The sequence below is a fragment of the Ovis canadensis genome, chromosome 1, assembly GCF_042477335.2.
Source record: "Ovis canadensis isolate MfBH-ARS-UI-01 breed Bighorn chromosome 1, ARS-UI_OviCan_v2, whole genome shotgun sequence".
Lineage (NCBI taxonomy): Eukaryota > Metazoa > Chordata > Mammalia > Artiodactyla > Bovidae > Ovis > Ovis canadensis.
Window position 1 is genome coordinate 7,974,296 of NC_091245.1, and position 21,795 is coordinate 7,996,090.

Sequence of the window (21,795 nt, forward strand, 5' to 3'; positions counted from 1 at the left end):
AAAATAATTATTTTTTAAAGAATATAAAATATGAATGTCAGAATCTCACTGAAAATAAGATTCATCACTCTATGAGGGTGATAGTAGCCCCTAGTAGGAGCCAGACTCAGCATCTGGAAAGCACTTGGGCTACCAGCAGATCCCCAACCAATACTCGAATAAACGAAGGAATGCCCATTGAAATGTCACCTACTTGAAGAATCCTTCCCAAATCCCCCATTAGAAGGAACCTCTCCTGCTATTCTCTGTCCCCTCTGTAGAGATTTGGAAGAGAATGCGAATGCTACTTTTTTTTTTTCTGCAAACTTCCAGTTGCAGAGGGTGAAAACATTAATATATAAGCATTTAAGAGAGTGAGATGCATGAGCTTTGAATCCAACATCAGAACCTGGCTGTCTAGTGATTTGCTTTACTATAAGAAATGGAACTGCCGTATTCAGCTTCTTATTATCTAGAAACTGGACTTTTAACTGGGAAGATAAAGGCAATTTTCCCTGCCACGCAAGATCTATAGATGCCAAAGAATTATTTCAGCAATCTTGACTTTTGTGAGTCTGACCTGACCATGGGCAAAGTGCGCGCTGCACAATTTTGTTCTCTGCGAGGAACCCTGGACCCAGGGCCCTGTGTTCATGGCATTTAACCCATGTCACATCTAATCGATTCCTATCCACTGGAGCACACAGAATAAAATGGCCAAAGTACACTTTCCTAAAGTCTCCAATTAAAAAAAAAAAATAGAAGAAGATGCCAAAGAGTTATAAATTACAACTCACTCCTAAGAGACTGGTGAAATAGAAATGAACAAGAGAAGGCATTTGAGGCTGTCTCAGCAGATCCATGACAAGTTCATTCACTCAAAGTTCTTGCTAGAATACAGGTATATAAAGTTCCCACTCAAATACACACCTGAGAGAGTGGCTTTTTGCTAGCGCAGTTGATCCCACCAACAAACACTATGTTGGGCATGATGGGCCTCGGGAAATTGAACACAAAGTCATTTCTGAGAAGCCAAACAGACCCAGAGCTCATGAGATCCTGAACAGTCATGTCTTTCTGAAGGAATTCGGAGGCAAGTAGCCTGTACGGGGAATAAACCACATCGCACAGGAAACTCTCTGACAAGGTGATGAACATGTTCTTCACCCGCTGCAGGAAGGTCATGTGATCTGAGTTAAAGGACAGATACCTGGGCACATAGGATGGTGGACTGGGGCTCTGGGTACCCTGAAAGTCCAGGCCACATGGCAGTCCATTCAAGAAGAACACAGCAGGCACAGACAGGTACTGGGCCACGATGGGGCCGCAGGGAAGGAAAGGGTCTGTCAAAACGGCATCGAAGCTACTTGCCGTCAGGGAGGCCATCAGCTCCTTGTTGTGCAGTAAGTGGGAGCAGGCGGATAAGAGCAGAGCCGAGTCCTTTTTGATTTTCTGGTATGTTTTGATCGCGCGCTTCAAGAAAGGCTCATCCTCAAAAACAGTACGCCCGAGGCTGATAAAAGTCTCTTCCAAGTCCTCCCTTTGGAATGGCACAGGGTACCTCTTCAAGGTGTAAAATGCTTCCTCTTTAATGTACACAGAGGCGTCAGGTGCCAGGACCACTATGTCATGTCCCCTCTGCTGCAGGGGCTGGAGGGGTCCGACCAAACTCAGCCAGTGGCTGCCATCTACCGGGACCACCAGCAGCTTCCCGGCCTGGGACACAGAGGGGCCGAGCGTGCACAGCAGCAGGAGCAGGATGACTGGGCGTTCCCCCTGGGACCCTGCTGTCATGCTTGCTCTGCCGTTGCTACCAAGATGGTCACCTGCCGGAGTGCCCTCTCTCACTTACACAACGCAGGAACCAAACTATGCACCAAGTTAATGTTTGCCTGTGTCACGTGACCATAGCTGTCAGTCAACTACAGACTGCTGGGCGTTTACTTTTAGAGATAAAGAGGGCAGGGCTTTCTAGGTCTCGCCACAGGCAACAGTTTAACTGGCTGGAAGCCCCCAAGCACCACTCGAATCACATTCTTTTTTTATCTTTTCAATTAACTATAGGTGTAGAACAAAGTGATTCAGGCATATGCATGCTCATGCTGCTGCGCTCTTAAGCTCCTTCCCCTCCCTCCCCTGCCCAGGAGTTCACCAAGATCAAGATTCTAGGTGAAAAGGAAAAAGGTGGCAAGGGTTTGGCTCATAGGTGTGTGCTTATCTGTCATTCTGAAATTCATAGTCCAATTTAAACAATAAGGGCAGTCGTTCTTCTAAAGCCTCAGTGTCACGAGTGTTCATCTGTAGATTACACAGAGCAAAGGGGCTGTAAAAACACATAGTCACCGTGTTAATGATTTTATGACTTTACTGCATCAGGCAGAGCCTCAGAACTTTTTGAGGCCTCTGTGCACTTGAACGGTTTAAGAGTGTGACTCTGTCCAAGACCAGAAATTGTTCTTTACCAAAATGAATAGCAGGCAGTCCACACCCACTCTCAAAAATTATGACCAAGTACCATGACTAAGCAATCCAATAAAACTCTGCCCTGAAACCTGTGGAGACCTGACACTTAAAATCCACTGTGAATTCCCCCACTCATCAAAGATTTATGGCAAGTGTTGGCCCTCTCAGCATGATGTGAAGAGCCAGGGCCCGAAATCCAGGTTAGACATGGTCTGTGCCTGTCAAGAGGGCTCTGGCAGACAAACAACAAGGCAATTACAGGGCAGGCTGAGATGTGCTGGGGTCAGGGAGCATGGGTAGCCACGGAAACCGAGCAGGGCAGTGATGTAGTCTTGCTCTGGCATCTACTGAAGCGTGAGGTGTCTGCAAGAGCATTCCTAGACCCACTGGAAGGTGATTTCTTTTAAAGCTGAAGCCATGCTGAAGTGAAGTGAAGAAACTCACCCTCCCAACTACTCCTAGCTCTTTTGATGGAATCAAACTGGAGCTGCTTGTTACTAAACTGAAAAGGGCTACATAAACAAGTCCATTCTGAAGGAGATCAGCCCTGGGATTTCTTTGAAAGGAATGATGCTAAAGCTGAAGCTCCAGTACTTTGGCCACCTCATGCGAAGAGTTGACTCATTGGAAAAGACTCTGATGCTGGCAGGGATTGGGGGCAGGAGGAGAAGGGGACGACCGAGGATGAGATGGCTGGATGGCATCACGGACTTGATGGACGTGAGTCTGAGTGAACTCTGGGAGTTGGTGATGGACAGGGAGGCCTGGCGTGCTGTGATTCGTGGGGTCGCAAAGAGTCGGACACGACTGAGCGACTCAACTGAACTGAACTGAAACAAGTCCACTCCCTCTGGATAATCTGTGGGGCCCTCCAGGGAAAACAAAGTCATCTTCCTTGACTCTCCATAGCATATTGCTTTATTCTGCCTTGTCGCTATCACCATTTACTCGCTCAATCGTGTCCAATTATTTTGCAACCCCGTGGACTGTAGCCTGCCACATTCCTCTGTCCATGAGATTTCCCAGGCAAGAAAACCAGAGTGGGTTGACATTTCTTTCTCTAGGGGAGCTTCCCAACCCAAGGATCAAACCCACGTCTCCTGCGTTGACAGGTGGACTTTTTTTTTTTAACCATCGAGCCTCCAGGGAAGCCTGTATTCTGCCTTGTATCCTTCAGCAATTGGCCTACCTGAGTTCCCTACTAGAATCCCTCTCTGCCTCTCTCTCTACCTATCCATGGCTTTGCAGACATTGAAAGTGAAAGTGAAGTCACTCAGTCATGTCCGACTCTTTGCAACCCCATGGATTGTAGCCTGCCAGGCTCCTCCGTCCACAGGATTCTCCAGGCAAGAACACTGGAGTGGGTTGCCATTTCCTTCTCCGGAAGATCTTCCCACCCCAGGGATTGAACCTGGGTCTCCCGCATTGTAGGCAGACACTTCACCCTCTGAGCCACCAGGGAAGTCATGTTTCTGTATGGGTGTGATGCCCCTTCTCCCTTTGCTCTAGGCCCTATAGTCAACCCAGCAAGTGCCAAATCTGGATCATTCTACCACTAGTTCTCAGACCCAGCTGCCGTGGTCTTGTTTCTAGGCCTCAGCCTCCAAGGCTCTTAGTCCCTACCTCTCCCTTTTGATTCCCTGCATTGGCTGTCCATCGCACAGCCCCATGCCACTACCACCCCTGAAACCTTGGTCAGCACACTCCTAGGGCTCAGAATAAATGCAGACTCCTCAGCCTTGCCTTCAGAACTCCCTGGAATGGACTCCATTTCATTCCACTTCTCTAGCCCTTCTGCTTAACTGCTCTCTCTGCCCCTTTCCCTCCTGCCATTCTGAATCACTTAGCCTACCCCAAACACACCTTGTGCTTTTCCATATTGCTTTGTTCACACTGGACTCTATTACCAATCTCTACTTTCTACTGTTGTTTATTGCATGCTTCCCAAGTGCCAAGTTGGCTTGAGTTTCTCAAGGTGATACGGAATCAGCAGTTTGTTCTGGTGAAAAGGTGAACCCTTTTGGATCTATTATCTTTTATAATGAAATATTGAGTTCATTGGTTAATCATTTCTTCTTAGAACTAAGTGAACTTTATTGGTGTTGCCTCACCATTTATCAAGGCAAAGAATATAGTGTCATAGAAAGAAAAAGAAGGGAATGGAAAAGAGTCAGATGCCAAAAAGAAAATCATGGTGATGCAGCAGTTTTAGCAGAAATAATCACGGAATCCCAAGTTTACATGCAGCACTTAAACATGGCCAGCAGTTTTCATCATTTTGATATACTGAGTCAGGAGTTAACAGACTATGGGCCAGAGCACCTGGGGATCCCCAAAAACGCTTCAGAGAATTTTTCAAAGTTAAAATTATTTCTAAGATAATATTTGACTTTTGAATACACTGGAGTCTCCCAGTGGCTACATGACACGTGATATAGCAATACATTGAATGCAGAAGCAGATATAAAAATCAAGCTCTTCTGCTAATCCAGAGATATGTTAAAAAAAAAATAGAAAATAATGGCACTGTTTATTAATTTGTTTTGAAAAAGTTATTTTCCATAAATATATGATTTATATTAGCACGTAATGGGTTTATCGTTATTAAATTGACTTTGTTTTAATTTTTGCCGGAGCAAGTACCAATAGATATAACCCACATAAACAAAAGCAAAAGGGTCCTGAGGAAAAAACGTCGGAGAAATGCTGTCCTAGATAAATGGTAAGAGTGTCTGTTTCTCAGATAAGGATCAAACTAAACTTTACTCCTATTACTCTACCCTACCCCCAACTTAGATATATCAGTAACCTCAGAAATGCAGATGACACCACACTTATCGCAGGAAGCAAAGAGGACCAAAGAGCCTCTTGATGAAAGTGAGTGAAGGAGGAAAGTGAAAAACATAACTTAAAACTCAACAGTCCAAAAACAAAGATCAAGGCAGAGGTCCCATCACCTCAAGGCAAATAGATGGGGAAACAATGGAAACAGTGAGAGACTTTATTTTCTTGGGCTCCAAAATCACTGCAGATGGTGACTGCAACCATGAAATGAAAAGATGCTTGCTCCTTGGAAGAAAAATTATGATCAACAGAGACAGCATATTAAAAAGCAGAGACATTACTTTGCCAACAAAGGTCCATCTAGTCAAAGCTATGATTTTTCCAGTAGTCATGTATGGATGTGAAAGCTGGACTATCAAGAAAACTGAGCGCTGAAGAATTGATGCTTTCAAACTGTGGTGTTGGAGAAGACTCTTGAGAGTCCTTTGGAATGCAAGGAGATCCAACCAGTCCATCCCAAAGCAAATCAGTCCTAAATATTCATTGGAAAGACTGATGCTGAACAGAAGCTCCAATACTTTGGCCACCTGATACAAACTTATTGGAAAAGACCCTGATGCTGGGAAAGACAGCAGGCAGAAGAAGGAGAGGACAGAGGATGAGATGGTTGGATGGCATCACCCACTCAATGGACATGAGTCTGAGCAAACTCTGGGAGATGGTGAAGGACAGGAAAGCCTGGCTGCAGTCCATGGAGTCGCAATGAGCTGGACACGACTAAGCGACGGATTGAACCAAGGGACAACAGCCCCCACCTCAAGCCAAGGGGAAGCCTGATGTCAAGCCTACTTAAAGAAAATGACTTTCTTGATCCAAGACCTTGATTTCCTGACCAGAGATGGAACCAGTGCTCCCTGCATTGAGAGCATAGAGTCATAACCACAGGACCATCAGAGAGGTACCTGTGAGAACTATCCGCTAAATTAGTCAGAGACACATCTCCCCGTTTGGCAATAACGGCTCAGTGGAGGTCGGGTGGGCGGAGCAAGTGAGTGGGCGGGGCCTCTGCGGCTGCGTGAAACCGGTCACAGAGCACCGTGTGAGCAATGCATTCTGGGCTCGCCCAATGAGACGTGGCATCATCACAAGGGGTGCCCACTCCGGGCAGCCTGGCCTGGTGGGCACTCGGGTCCGCGACCCGGGGGCTGCCAGCCAGCCCCTGTCCTTGGCCCGCGGGGCCGTTCCCGGCCTTCCAATATGGTAGACTACTACGAGGTGCTGGGCGTGCCCCGCGAGGCCTCGTCGGAAGCCATCAAGAAGGCGTACCGCAAACTGGCGCTCAAGTGGCACCCAGACAAAAACCCCGAGAACAAGGAGGAGGCGGAGAGGCGATTCAAACAAGTGGCCCAGGCCTACGAGGTGTTGTCCGACGCCAAGAAAAGAGACGTGTACGACCGCTACGGCGAGGCGGGAGTGGAGGGCAGCGGCCGCACCAGCGGCAGCAGGCCATTCGAGGACCCCTTCGAGTGTGTCTTCACCTTCCGGGACCCGGCCGACGTCTTCAGAGAGTTCTTCGGCGGCCGGGACCCGTTTTCGTTCGACTTCTTTGGAGACCCGCTGGAGAACTTTTTGGGGGGTCGAAGGAGATCCCGAGGAAGCCGAAGCCGGGGGTCCGCGTCGCTCTTCTCCGCCTTCAGTGAATTTCCAGCATTTGGAGGTGGTTTTTCTCCTTTTGATACAGGGTTTACCTCATTTGGTTCCATTGGGAATGGGGGCCTCTCTTCCATCTCCATGTCCTGTGGTAGAGGGGGGATGGGCAACTTTAAATCTATGTCGACTTCCACCGAAATCATGAACGGCAAAATGATCACCACCAAGAGAATCGTGGAGAATGGCCAAGAAAGGATAGAAGTGGAAGAAGATGGGGAGCTGAAGTCCCTGATAATAAATGGCAAAGAGCAGTTGTTAAGCACTGATACCAAGTGATCCTGGTCCATGTTGAACTTAGAGCACAACTTGAGAATAGCAGGGCGTTCTTCTTCTTCTTTTTTTTTTTTGAAGATTGTAAGCAAGCTCTACTTGCAAAACAACTGTACTCAAGAATTTATGAACAGTTCGTGCCAACGCCAATTTGTTGCTACTGTTGGACCACAAAATAGGACCTCTGTTTTTCTTTAAAACTGTTGTAAATATCTGTAATGCACTTTGCTATTTATTAAACATAACCCCAGGGCAGACGCTGCTTATTTCGTGTTACTGAGACAGAATGTTCACCAGGGCACCTTCAACCTGGCCTTTCTACTTTATTTGCAATGTGAACCTAGTGGTTTGCTCTGAAGTTAATGTTGCCAAGATAAATCAGTTTACTTCCATTTTTTTAGCACAAAGAAGAGATATGAATATATTAATAATACTTTTGGTTTAAAGATGCCGTTTAGTTCCACATGTTGCTGGTGACACAGTGAGAGTTAACTGTTTAAATAAAACGTTAAGCCTAGGCTTTTTAAAAACAGGTAAGCCTGGTAAAGGTAATGTATTTAGTTTCTCATGCCTGCACTAACAATTTACCACAAATTCGGTAACTTGGAACAATGTGTATGTATTCTCTCAAAGTTCTGGAGGTCAGAAATCTGAAGTTGGTTTTATAGGAATGAAGTCACTACAGGGAACGCAGATGGGCGGACTGTAGTCCGAACAGTTGCAGAGTCTAATACAGCTGAGCGGCTACACACAGGTACATACACATTCTCTCTCTCCCCGCCCCCAACTCATTCTCCCTCCAAAGGCTAGGGCAGAACACTCAAGTGAATTCCTCAGAGTACACAATTGACTATGAGCAGCCTCAGGACAGTATTCAAATAGCTTGACTTAAGCAATAATGAAAAACCAAACAAACAAACAAAAAAAAAACGGTGGTGATGACCAAAAACAATGAAAATCGCATTGCTAGCTTTTGATTGGTTCTGCAACTATGACGGCTGGAAATGTAAAAAGCATTTCTGTAAGGCTACACACAGTCTTCCCATTGCCACATGCACAGTGTATCTCATCTCAGGTTGACAAAAGCCAGAAATTTTGGAAAGCTTTGAATAGTGGAAAGTTTGGAATATTGATTGAGTGGTGCAACATACACAGATCTGAGAGGTAGCTTTCTGTTGGCACATTTTATGCCCTCAAAATCTTTTGGGGCATAGTTGCTTTAGGATATTCCATTACAAAGTGTACAACCCCCACCCATTGGTCATCTCCAAAGAAAGGTTAGCATAAGGCATGAGACTGAAAAATATCTGAACTGGACAGGCTAAAAATGCAGCTTGTTTTCTCATCTGAAATTATAATCACTATTTGTGAGTCTACCACCTAGGGTATCAGTCTTGATTATACTGTATCTTCATGTCTCATACACATCTCATTGTGGTTCCTTCTTTATATCTTTAATTATAAACTTGTCTTTTCTGCTAGTTTTCAGGACTTTCACATCAGTATTCTATAAATGGTAATACTGGTGTTCCCTGGTATCTCAGCTGGTAAAAAATCTGCCTGCAGTGCAGTAGACCCCAGTTCCATTCCTGGGCCAGGAAGATCCCCTGGAGAAGGGATAAGTTACCCACTCCAGTATTCTTGGGCTTCCCTGGTGGCTCAGATGGTAAAGAATCCACTTGCAATGTGGGAGACCCGTTTGATCCCTGGGTTGGGAAGATCCCCTTGAGGTGGGCATGGCAACGCACTCCAGTATTTTTGCCTGGAGAATCCGCATGGACAGAGGAGACTGGCAGGCTACAGTCCGTGGAATCACAAACAATTGGACACGACTGAGTACAGCATGGGAGGGTGTGAATTCGAGTTATTCCTTCAACATATTGGCCACTGCCCTCAATATAAAATTAATGAGATATTTCACATTAAGTCTTCAAATAATGCTATGTATTTTACACTTACAGTGTATTTTATGCTTACACTTATGTCAATTTGGACTATACATCTTAAGTGCCCAGTAGTCATATGTAGTTAGTGGCTAACTTCATCAGATAACATATGATCAATGTTTGTAAATGTTCCATTAATCCATCTAAAAGTGCATATTTTCAATATTCTAATTAAAAAGCTCAACACACCTAATTCTGAAAGTGATGTCTTAAAATATTTCCCCATTTAACTGAATTTTGCTCAATTTACATTTGAAATATTTAATAGTTTTTACTTTAAACATATAGCTGCTGAATTGGCTCACATAGGTTTGACTGTTTCCTCATAAAGTTTGCCTTTTAAAAATGTTTAATCATGATAAAATACCCCAACAAAAGATTTACCATCTTAACCACTTTTAAGGGTACAGCTTGGTAGTGTTAATTACAGTCATATTGTTGTGCAACCAGTCTCCAGAACTGTTCATCTTGAAAAGCTGAAACTATATACCCCTTAACATCTCCACAGTTTCCGCCACTTCATAGTCCCTAGCAACCTCCATTTTACTTTCTGTCTCTATGAATTTGACTACTCTAGGTTCCTCATGTTAGTGGAGTCATACAGTATGTGTCTTTTTGATACTGACTTATTTCGCTCAGCATCATGTCCTCTGGGTTGGTTCATGTTGTCATATATGTTGTCAGAATTTCCGTTATTTTTAAGGCTGAATAATATTCCATTGTATAGATAGACCACATTTTGCTTATCTGTTCATCTGCCACTGGACATGGGTTTCTCTCACCTTCTGGCTATTGTGAATAATGCTGCTATGAACATGGGTATACAAATATCTCTTTGAGAGGCTGCTTTCAATTATTTTGGGTATATACCCAGCAGTGGAGTTGCTGGATCATCTGGTAATTCTATTTTTAATTTTGTGAGGAGCTGACATACTGTTTTCCACAATGTACCATTTTACACTCCCACCAACAGCACTATGAGGGTTCCAGTGAAGGAACCGTGTGGGGAGGAATCTGAGCCCCATATCAGGTATCCCAGACAGCAAGGAGAACTTCCAGAATATCTGGATTTGAAGGTCAGTGGGGCTCACTTTTGGGAGAACCAGAGGGCTGTAGGAAACAGACTTTACTTTTCAAGGATGCACACAAAATCTCATACACTCTAGGGCCCAGAGCAAAAGCAGGAATCCGCTAGTCTTGGAGAACTGCCGGGAGCCAGCGTGGAGAATCCCGCCTATGGCAAAGGTCATGAGGAAGAGGCCTGATGGGCAAAGGTGAGATCAGGACTCAAGGGACCCCCTGGATCTGCTTGAGCATCTACCCCTCAACCAGAATCTGTCTTACTATTTTATGTCTTTCACCAACTCTTCTGACATTAACAGGGGGCTGTCCCCAACCACCTTTCTCTGGAAAGAGTTAACTTAGGGCTCTAGTTGATAAATCTCCTGGGCATGAAAGGAATGTTTCAAACCCCTGTTAGCATTCTAGCTTACTTGACAGGTTTATCCAGACTCTTTCAACATTGTTGAGCCAATGCTTGCTGCCAAGTTCTCACATCCCTTATCCATTGTGTTCCTGGGGGTGCATATAGTCAGGATGCAGAAATAACAAGCAGTAGCTTTAGCATTAGCAACATCACTTCATGGGAAATAGATGGGAAACAGTAGAAACAGTGGCAGACTTTATTTTGGGGGGCTCCAAAATCACTGCAGATGGTGACTGCAGCCATGAAATTAAAAGACGCTTACTCCTTGGAGAAAACTTATGACCAACCTAGATAGTATATTCAAAAGCAGAGACATTACTTTGCTGACTAAGGTCCATCTAGTCAAGGCTATGGTTTTTCCTGTGGTCATGTATGGATGTGAGAGTTGGACTGTGAAGAAGGCTGAGCGCTGAAGAATTGATGCTTTTGAAGTGTGGTGTTGGAGAAGACTCTTGAGAGTCCCTTGGACTGCAAGGAGATCCAACCAGTCCATTCTGAAGGAGATCAACCCTGGGATTTCTTTGGAAGGAATGATGCTAAAGCTGAAGCTCCAGTACTTTGGCCACCTCATGCGAAGAGTTGACTCATTGGAAAGGACTCTGATGCTGGGAGGGATTGGGGGCAGGAGGAGAAGGGGACGACTGAGGATGAGATGGCTGGATGGCATCATGGACTCAATGGATGTGAGTCTGAGTGAACTCCGGGAGATGGTGATGGACAGGGAGGCCTGGCATGCTGCGATTCATGGGGTCACAAAAAGTCAGACATGACTGAGAGATTGAACTGAACTGAACTGACCATTAGACTTTGAGTTAGCAAGTTATTTCTTTGCTGTAACCCGTTGAATCTTTGCTCCATAAAAATGTAACTCTGTACTTTCAGGGTGACACAGGCTAGAAATTTAAGAAACACTTTAAGGGAAAATTATTGTTCTGGCTGACCAACCTTTATCAAAAAGAGGTCATAAAATATCAACAGGCCTCCGGGCCAGAGGATAATGTACAAAAAATAAGACTCTTCCAGGAAGGAACCTGATATAGATAAAAGTTAATACTGATGGAATGTTGAGTTGACTCTGCATTTTTCACCTTGCTGTATGTATCACTCAGGGTATAAAAGCCCTCTCTGGAAATAAAGTAAGTGGGCCTCGCTCGCTGAAGCTTGGTCACCCTGTGTCATTCTTTCCTTATCTCTATTTCTCTAAATCTCAGTCGCCGCTGCCGTCACCCTGAAGATATCCTGGATCCAACCGGGGCTGGACCATGGCAAGTGGCGCCTGGAACAGGGACATCTGAAGGTAGGTCTCCCCCACTGTTCAGTTTTCGGATGGCTTGGACCCCACTCAGGGTGCCGCGGACCTCCCTGCATAAGATAGGTAGGGAAAGAGGGGTGGGAAGTTTTGGGTTGAGAAGAAACCTGGTTGATAGGTTGAAAGAAACCTGAAGTGTTGATTCTTGCAATATAAGACAAGAAATCTGTACTGAAATCTTAAATCTTTCTCTATAAAATTTCTGACATGGGTAACAGTGAGTCTAAAGAATGACAGGTTTTTATAGGAGTAATTTTGCAACTGTTAAACAAAAGAGAAATTAAGGTTAAAAAAGCTAGCGTTTAACCCTTTTTGACATTTGTACAAGAACAATGTCCTTGGTTTCCAGAAGAGGACACTGTTGATTTAGATACTTGAAAAGGGTAGGGAAACAGTTAAAAACTTACTATACTTTGCACAGGCCAAAAAAGCTTCCTGTAGATGTTTTTGCTCTGTGTAATATTCTGGACCCCCGTCATGAGGCTGTTAGATAGCCTATGGGAGAGGCTATGGCGGTGGATGATGGTGGGTCTCCACCTTCTACACAGATCATATTTTCTGCCATTGACAAAGAAAGAACTTATTAACTCAAAGTCTAATGTTGCTAATGCTAAAGCTACTGCTTGTTATTTCTGCATCCTGACTATATGCACCCCCAGGAACACAATGGATAAGGGATGTGAGAACTTGGCAGCAAGCATTGGCTCAACAATGTTGCAAGAGTCTGGATAAACCTGCCAAGTAAGCTAGAATGCTAATAGGGGGTTTGAAACATTCCTTTCATGCCCAGGAGATTTATCAACTAGAGCCCTAAGTTAACTCTTTCCAGAGAAAGGTGGTTGGGGACAGCCCCCTGTTAATGTCAGAAGAGTTGGTGAAAGACATAAAATAGTAAGACAGATTCTGGTTGAGGGGTAGATGCTCAAGCAGATCCAGGGGGTCCCTCGAGTCCTGATCTCACCTTTGCCCATCAGGCCTCTTCCTCATGACCTTTGCCATAGGCGGGATTCTCCACGCTGGCTCCCAGCAGTTCTCCAAGACTAGCGGATTCCTGCTTTTGCTCTGGGCCCCAGAGTGTATGAGATTTTGTGTGCATCCTTGAAAAGTAAAGTCTCTATTTCCTACAGCCCTCTGGTTCTCCCAAAAGTGAGCCCCACTGATCTTCAAATCCAGATATTCTGGAAGTTCTTCTTGCTGTCTGGGATACCTGATATGAGGCTCAGAGAACCTCCCAGAGAGGCAGGAGGCAATAGAGATCATCCTGGGGATATGGATACTGACAGCAGCTCTTTGGAGAGCTCCATTCTATCATGATGGCACTGCGCTGGCAAGGGCCATTTTGGGACCAACCCTCTAGCTTATTAGCATCAGAACCCAGCCCCACTCTCCTTGCTTGTAGGCACCAGTACTATGATGCTTCAGGTCAAGCAGCTAGCCAAGTGGGGACAGAGGGCCTCTTGCTAACAAGCTGGCTGCCTAAGACCCCCTGAGATCTCAGCCACCCAGCACCTGGACCCATTCACCAGAGGGCCCAGGACCTGGACTCCTACCAGTGCACCAGCACTAGCCCAAGGATGCCTAGGGCCCAGGCCCCATCCTCCAGTGGGACAACACCAAATCCAGGACCCCCAAGCCCTGCAGCCAGAGACCCTGGGTCACAACTCCACCCACCAAGGAGCCAGCACTAACCCTTGGACTACCTGGACCCTGACCCTATTCTCCAGCAAGTTGACACCAGATCATGGACCCCTGGGCCATTCAATCAGGGACTCCAGGACCCAGCTCCACCTACAAGTGGCCAGCATTAGCCCCAGACTCAACCCACCCACAAGCAGGCTGGTACAAGCCTCAGGACTCTGTGGGCCCTGGCTCCATGTACCAGCAGGCCAAAACAAGTTTTGTGACATTCCAGACCCCACAGCCAACCCATCAGATTATAAGCTAACTTTGCAGCAGAAATTCTGCAGGCTGGAAGGAAATGGCATGATATATTTAAAGTGATGAAAAACAACCAAAAGTGCCCTACTTGACAAAGCTTTCATTCAGATTCAAAGCAGAGATCAAAAGTTTTACAGACAAGCAAAACTCACAGTCTAGCACCATGAAACCAGGTTTACAAGAATTTTTAAAGAGTGTTCTCTAAGTGGAAAAGTAAAGGCCACAATTTAAAATATGAAAATTATAAAAGAAAAACAATTTCTTTGGTAAAGATAAATATACAACAAAGGTAGTACATCAACCACATATAAGGCTAGCAGGAAGGTTAAAAGACAAAAGTAGTAAAATCATCCATGGTGAGTAGCTAAGGGATACACAAAACAAAAAGTTCTGAAATATGTCAAAAATAGTAAATGTGGAGAGAGTTTGAAAACAGAGTTGTTAAAATGGTTTTGAACTTAAAATATTAACAATTTAAAATAATCACATATAGAGAGAGATTGCTACCAAGGAAACAACATGGTAACCACCAACCAAACATCTATAACACACAAAAAAAATAATCCAAATTAGAAAAGAAGAAGTAAAACTGTCACTGTTTTCAGAGGACATGACACTACACAGAGAAAACCCTAATGATGCCACCAAGAAAACTATTAGAACTCATTAATGACTTTAGTAAAACAGAAATCTGTTGCATTTCCATATACTGACAATGAACTATCAGAAAGAGAAATTAAGGAAACAATCTACTTCCAGTAACATCAAAATAATAAAATACTTAGAAATAAATATAAAAAGATAAAAGACCTATACTGAGAAATTTATAAGGCACTGATAAAAGTAATTGAAGACAACACAAACAGATGGAAAGATGTACCATATTCATGGATTGGAATAGTTAATATTGTTAAAACAACTGTACTACTTAAGGCAATCTACAGATTTAATAAAATACTTATCACAATACAAATGGCATTTTTCAAAGAACTGTTGCATGTACATGGTGATTAAGCAAATAACAAAAGATGGTGTGAAAAAAATGTAAAACACACAAGTTGGTAAGAATGTAAAGAAAAGGGAACTCTAGTGCACTGTTGGAGGCAATGTAAATTGGTGCATCCACAATGGAAAACAGTACAACTGTCATATGATGAAGCAATTCTACTCCTGAGTATTTACACAAAGAAAATAAAAACAGTAATTAGAAAATAGATATGCACCCCAAGGTTCATTGCAGCATCATTTACAATAACCAAAAATATTGGCTATTGAATATTCAGTTCAGTTCAGTCTCTCAGTCATGCCCGACTCTTTGTGACCCCATGAATCGCAGCATGCCAGGACTCCCTGTCCATCACCAACTCCCAGAGTCCACCCAAACCCATGTCCATCGAGTTGGTGATGCCATCCAGCCATCTCATCCTCTGTCATCCCCTTCTCCTCCTACCCCTAATCCCTCCCAGCATCAGTCTCTTTTCCAATGAGTCAACTCTTCACATGAGGTGGCCAAAGTACTGGAGTTTCAGCTTTAGCATCAGTCCTTTCAAAGAACACCCATTGCTGAGCCATAAAAAAGGATGAAATCTTGCCATTGCGACAACATGGATGGACCTCGTGGGTATTACACTTAGTGAAGTAAGACGTATAAAGATAAATACTGTATGATTTCACTTACATGTGGAAAATAAAAGGCAATGCAAATGAACAACCATAACAAAACAGAAACAGACTCACAGATACAGAGAACAAACAGGCTATTGACAGGGGATCAGAGTGGGGAAAGGAGAGTAAAGGGTGAGGGGGATTAAGAGCCAAGCTTTCAGTTGCAAAGTAAGTGTCATAGGTATGAAATAAGAGTGTGAGAAATACAGCCAATAGTTATATAATACATTTCTGTGATGAATGTCATGGCTGGATTTATTGTGGTGATTATTTTGAAGTGTACAGAAGGACTGAATCACCATGTTGTGTAATAGGAACAAACATAGAGCTGCAGGCCAATCATACTTTGAAAACTAAGAAGCATACTCACAGAAATAGCAACCAGCTTTGTGGCTACCAGAGGCAGGGGATGAGAGGAGGGGGAGCGATAAAGAATCTGCCTGCAATGCAGGAGATGCAGGTTCCATCTCTGGGTCTGGAAGACCACCCCCTGGCAGAGGGCAAGGCAACCCACTCCAGTATTCCTGCCAGGAAAATCCCAGGGACAGAGGTACCTGGTAGGCTACAATCCATAGGGTTGCAGAGAATCAGACATGACTAAAGCAGCTGAGCACACAAGCAGTCTATGTACTAATTTCCAGTCATCAGTTCCTTTGCTCAGTCATGTCCAACTCTTTGTGACCCCATGGACTGCAGCACGCCAGGCTTCCCTGTCCATCACCAGCTCCCAGAGCATGTCCAAACTCATGTCCATAATTTCCAGTTATAAGAGAAATAAATACCCAGACTGTAGTTAACAACATTAATTCCTTTAATTTTGTACTTAGATGATGCGTGATCACTAAACTTGTGGTAAAAGTCTCATGATCTAGAAAGTTAGATCACGCTGCTCTCCACCTTAAGTTTAACCAAGGTTGCCTGTCAATTATGTCTCAATAAAACTGGAAGAATCAATGGCAAACAAGCACCTGAATACAATTTTATATTGAGTATATGTTTAAAGGATAATGTTTTAATATATTTGATTCAATAAAATATATTATTAAAATCAACTGCAATCCTCTTTTTACTTTTTTTAATATACATACCAAAAAGCCTTCAATTACATATATGACTTACATTAGATTCCTATTGGACAATTCTGGACCATAAAGAAAACATATTAAGAAATTTTTTAAAAGTAGTGACTCACAAAAAATAATCTCTGATTATAATTCAAAATAATTAGAAAAATTAAGAGAAAAATGACTGCAATTATCTTAATTATATGGGAATTAAGAAACAACCTTCTTTAAAATAAATAGAAGCCACTGACACAAAGAGCAAATCAAAAACATAAATTTAAGTCAAAAAATGAGAGCAATTTATGCAAAACTCTAAGGGATTAAGAAAAATGTTTTATTTATGAATAAAGAAACTTCAATTCTTAATTATTAAGAAAACATAAAGGAACTTAATCTTACCTAAGGAAATTAGAAATGCAGCTATAAAATAAACCAAAGGAAGCAAGGATGGTATCATTAAAAAAAAAACAATAAAACAACAAGCTACAATTAATGAAATAGTAAACGAAAAGAGTAAAATGAAAAAGCAAATCCAAAAGCTATTTCTTTGAGAAGACCAATAATGTAATTCAACATATCATAAATTATAAGAAGGAGAAGGAACAAAAATATTAAAAATTTAAACTTTAATCTTTCATATTTTGATGAAATTTTTTATAAACATTTAAAGGAGTCACATCTAAGGGTAAACTAAATAAAATAAATGAGAATGACAAAAATTTCAAAATAAAAATTTAGTGGAACAAAAATGATAACACTTGAGAATTACAGGGTAAATGTTCTTACATGTACCAAATAAATCGGCACAAACTTATCTAAATGCTTCCAGATGACATAATTTGTCATGCTGGGCACCTTTTAATAATGCTAATAGATACTATTTGCCTGTTCACAGTGACAATATTAAGGTCAGAATGGTTAGGTCTGCCACCCATGGACATTCAACCACAAAAATGAGAGTAAAGATGTGAGCAAATGCTATTAACTCTAGAGAATCTATTCACACAGAAAAACTAAAAGGAAAACAGCAGCATTTACTTTTCAAATTCTTCCCTCATTTTCACTATTTACAAATCCAATAGATACATACATATTTTATAATTGAACAAATACATTGCATGAAGAAAACAAAATAGAATAGATCTTCTGTGGTGTGGGCAAAAAGAGAAAACTGAAGTTAGAGTCCTGTGCAATAATGAATGCATTAATGTAAAGAGATATAAAAATAGGACTACAAAAAACTCTAAGAGATCTAAAGTCATGGAAGTTAATGTAAATCCAGTATATGTCATATAAGTGGGCAAAAATAAGAGGGCTAACTAAGTAGATTAAAACACAAATCCTGCTCCAAGAGTCCTATTTTGATTAAACCCAAATATTCAGGGTTAACATAGGAAGACCCTGAAACCATGAGGAAAGTGGTAGTTTCCATCACGGAAACTTGGGGTGCAGTGACCTGGGCTGGGGTAGGTGTGATGATGTGGTCAAACCCTTCCTCTCTGAGACTCAGTTCTCAGCCTCACTGCCTTCCTCCCGTCCACTGTGTTCATAGGCTCAGACTGACCTCCTCTCCAGCCCCCACCACCAGCCTTTGATGACGTCAGTGTCCCGTGAAGGAGAACTAGCTGACATAGAATCCAACTGCGTACATCCCCACATTTTACTCCAGACCCCAACTCCTGGTCAAAAGAGTTCTGGTCAGCACAGCTCCATCTCTGAGGAGCTGGACTCAGCTAATTCTTTCTCCAATCACAGAGACCCCAACGTCTCTCTCTGGTATGGTCTCACTTCCACTTGATTTATTCAATCCCTCTGAAACTTCTGCTTCCTTTCGGGATCGAGGTCTCCTGTGACCACACCTCAGCGGCTTCCAAGACAAAAACCACTAAAACGATCAGGTCAACCAATGCAATCCATCAGTTCTTCCTTTTGAAATGGAGTCAGACCCCATGGTCCTTACTGGCCATGTCCTCTGTCTCCCTTTAGTCTATGGAAAAACCTTTAGCCAAAGAATGAGTATAGTCAAAGAAATGAGAAAATGCAAGAACAAAGGAAAACAGTCCAACAAAAATAATAGTAAGCAAAGTCAAGGACCTCAGGTTCCTCCTCAGGGGCCATGGCTAATGCTCTGAGCCATATCCCGTGAGCTGCCACAGACACTGAAACCCCCATGAGGTGGGAGGAGTTCACTACATGGTGACCAGATGTAGGCATGAAGAAGCTGCCACAGTTCTGAGAACTGGCCTCAAGGAAATGGGAACAAACCGGCCCTGGGATAGAAGATTAACTGTACTGAAAACAATCAAAATGATGGTGGTCAGACCACTGACTTTGAGATGACTGTCAGAGCTGACTGTGCTGTTTCTACACAGAGGCCCTTCCCTCTGTCAATAAAAGCGCTTGCCCCTGATTGTCCAAGGAGGGAAGAAGTGTTTGGACAGGACTCGCCTCTCTGCACCCACATCCCAGGAACATTCATCCAGCAAACTTTCACATCCACCAGGCTTTCTTCTTTATTGTCTTTTGAGCTGCAAGCAACTGGACTCCACTTTGCTTGCACTTCTATTGAACACCCTCAGGCAAAACCCCTGAAGGATAAATTCACAGCTCAAGTTCCTGCTCCTAGTCCCTGGAGAAAACCACACAACAGTTACACCAATGACTTTACAAAAGGGCCACTACTGCCTGTCAATCCTATTACACACCCTCAACCCTGCCTCTCACTCCTCTCAGAGATCACTGGAAGCCTTTACTGCACTCCTGGAGGCACTTTAACAATGTGTCTCACCACAGACGGTGAGGAGGAATGAGAGGTAGAAATCATCAGAAAGACCAGTACATAACAAAACACCCTGAACTATTGTTTTTGTGAAAAATATAATGTGCTCCACTGGGAGCACTGATTGAACAACAGCAGCAGTACACACCTGAGATAACGGTTTCCTGTTGGCACAGTTGATGCCCCCGATGAACACCATGTTGGGCATGATCGGCCGCGGGTAGTCCATCACAAAGTCTCCTCTGAACAGCCACACGGATCCAGAGGCAAGAATCTCCCCCAGCGACACCTCTCTCTGAAGAAGCTCAGAGGCCATACGTTCATAAGGAGTGAGAGAAACCAGGCAAATGTACTTCAGGCCCAGAGGGTAGAGCATGTTCTTGACCCTTTGGAAGAATGTCATGTGGTCTGGATTCATTGTTAATAACCGAGGAACATAAGAGAAAGGATTTGGGCACGCTGTGCCCTCAACATCTAAGTCACATGGAATTTGCCGCAAGAAAAACACAGCAGGAATGGACAGGTATTTAGCCAGCACTGCCCCACAGGGATAAACAGGGTCCGTTAAAACCACATCGAAGGAACTGGCATTCAGGTCTCTGATCAGGTCCTTGTTATACAACAGTGCCTCACATGACCTTGCAAAGAACAAAGACACATTTTTCAGTGTTGCCATAGTTTCCCAAAACCGTGTTAGAAAATGTACTCTTTCAAAAAACTGATCAGGACGGCCCTTCATGATGGAATCAAACTGGTCCTGGGTGTACGGAATGGCATAGGTTTTCGTGGTGAAAAAGTCCTCTGCCTTGATGTGGATATTCACCTCCGGAGACAGGACCACTGCCTGGTGACCTCTGGCGTGGAGCTCGCGCACAGCTTGCCGCATGCTGAGCCAGTGGCTGCCCTCCATGGGGGCCACCAGCACCTTCCCAGCCTCGGCCCATCTCCCAACGCACAGACAGAGCAGGAGTCCAGCCAGCACCTGCCGCCGAAGCTGCAGTCCCAGGGCCATCTCTGCATGAACCAGAAGGAACTGAGTCCCTGGTGGGGCTGTGCCACCTATATGTGTTCCCTTATCTTTGTTTTATCATCAAGTCACTTAAGCAAAATGGCATGTCATTGGAAGGCAGGGATTGATGATTACACATATATTACACCATACATCTATGCCTGTGTTTTATCACCTCTGCTTTCATCCGGAAAGAACACTCCCCCTTATCTTGGAAAAACTCCTTTGACTCTGCTGCTCCCTCTGGGGAGCATTCTAGTTCACTCTCTTGTTCTTCATCCAAGACCTAAAGCAAGACTGTGCCTGCCCATTCCCTTGGTCACCTCCAACCTCTCTGCCAACCGTGTTCTCTGGGGCTGGACTGAACACTGAGGAGTCACCTCTGCCCCAGTCCCCATCCAGAACCTCTCCTGGATGTGACCTTATCTGAGAACTCTTGAATCTCTTTCCCCCCACTCATGGGTGAACACAGAACACATCCAGAGAAACATATCACATTGCTAAGACAGCTTTCTCTCAGCAAAAAGGGGATGGTGGCCGCTCTGGTTTGTTCCTGTTCCACAATGGACACCTCTTGTACTGTTCAGCAGACAGTTTATTGGAGCAGCCATCAGATATGGAAACATCTGAAAAGATCCCTGATGGAGACAGCAGAAGGACTGGTTAAGAACTCTTTATCTGTTGTATGGAATACATGTTGCTGTTACCTAAAGCGTTGGTTTTTCCAGTAGTCATGTTCAGATGAGAGAGTGGCCCAGAAAGAAGGCTGAGCACCAAAGAGTTGATGCTTTCTAACTGTGGTGCTGGAGAAGAACTGGCGGGTCCCTTGGACTGCAAGGAGATCAAACCAGTCCATCCTAAAGGAAATCAACCCTGAATATTCGTTGGAAGGACTGATGCTGAAGCTGAAGCTCCAATACTTTGGCCAGCTGATGTGAACAGCAGACTCACTGGAAAAGACACTGATTCTGGGAAGGACTGAGGGCAAGAGGAGAAGGAGGTGACAAAGGATGAGATGGTTGGATGACTTCACTGACTCAATGGACATGCGTTTGAGCAAACTCCAGAAGATAGTGAAGGACAAAGAAGCCTGCCATGCTGCAGTTCATGGGGTCACAAAGAGTTGGACAATACTTGGCGACTGAAGAAGAAGAACAGCAATAAAGCATTAGTGGGGAAGCAGACCTTAGCAACGACACAGCAGGGTTAAAGGGCGCCGCCCCCCAAGGTCTGCTCACCCTGGGACAGGAGGGTTTCCCCTGGCTTCAGAACAGGCTCTCTCAACTCCTCTTCTGATGCTGAAGGTGCCAGTTGTCCATTACACTGTTTAGGGACTGAAGTGTACATTAATCGGGGCCTTCATTACATCTTATAGCTTATGTTCAGATAACAG

General features: G+C 43.9%; 2 protein-coding genes across 7 annotated transcripts in view; one reads left to right on the top strand and one right to left on the bottom strand.

Moving 5' to 3' along the window:
* The window catches only part of LOC138437624 (UDP-glucuronosyltransferase 1A1-like), a 131,814-nt gene that overhangs the window by 13,703 nt on the left and 96,316 nt on the right, over positions 1-21,795 (bottom strand). Inside the window, exon 1 of one of the 6 annotated variants that reach the window (XM_069585254.1) lies at positions 19,542-20,405. The exons of 4 other annotated variants lie outside the window; for them this stretch is intronic. In XM_069585254.1, the coding sequence (XP_069441355.1) occupies positions 19,542-20,405 (864 nt within the window). Of the gene's footprint in view, positions 1-909; positions 1,963-19,541; positions 20,406-21,795 lie in introns of those variants that run through there. One more of the 6 variants, XM_069585248.1, reaches the window with a different exon arrangement.
* LOC138437675 (dnaJ homolog subfamily B member 3-like) lies at positions 6,484-7,212 on the top strand. Its single transcript, XM_069585397.1, has one exon. It carries the CDS (start codon positions 6,484-6,486, stop codon positions 7,210-7,212), a length of 729 nt encoding a protein of 242 aa, XP_069441498.1.

Coding starts and splice junctions, on each gene's coding strand:
- LOC138437675 (XM_069585397.1), top strand. CDS start 6,484: ATGGTAGACTACTACGAGGTGCTGGGCGTGCCCCGCGAGGCCTCGTCG.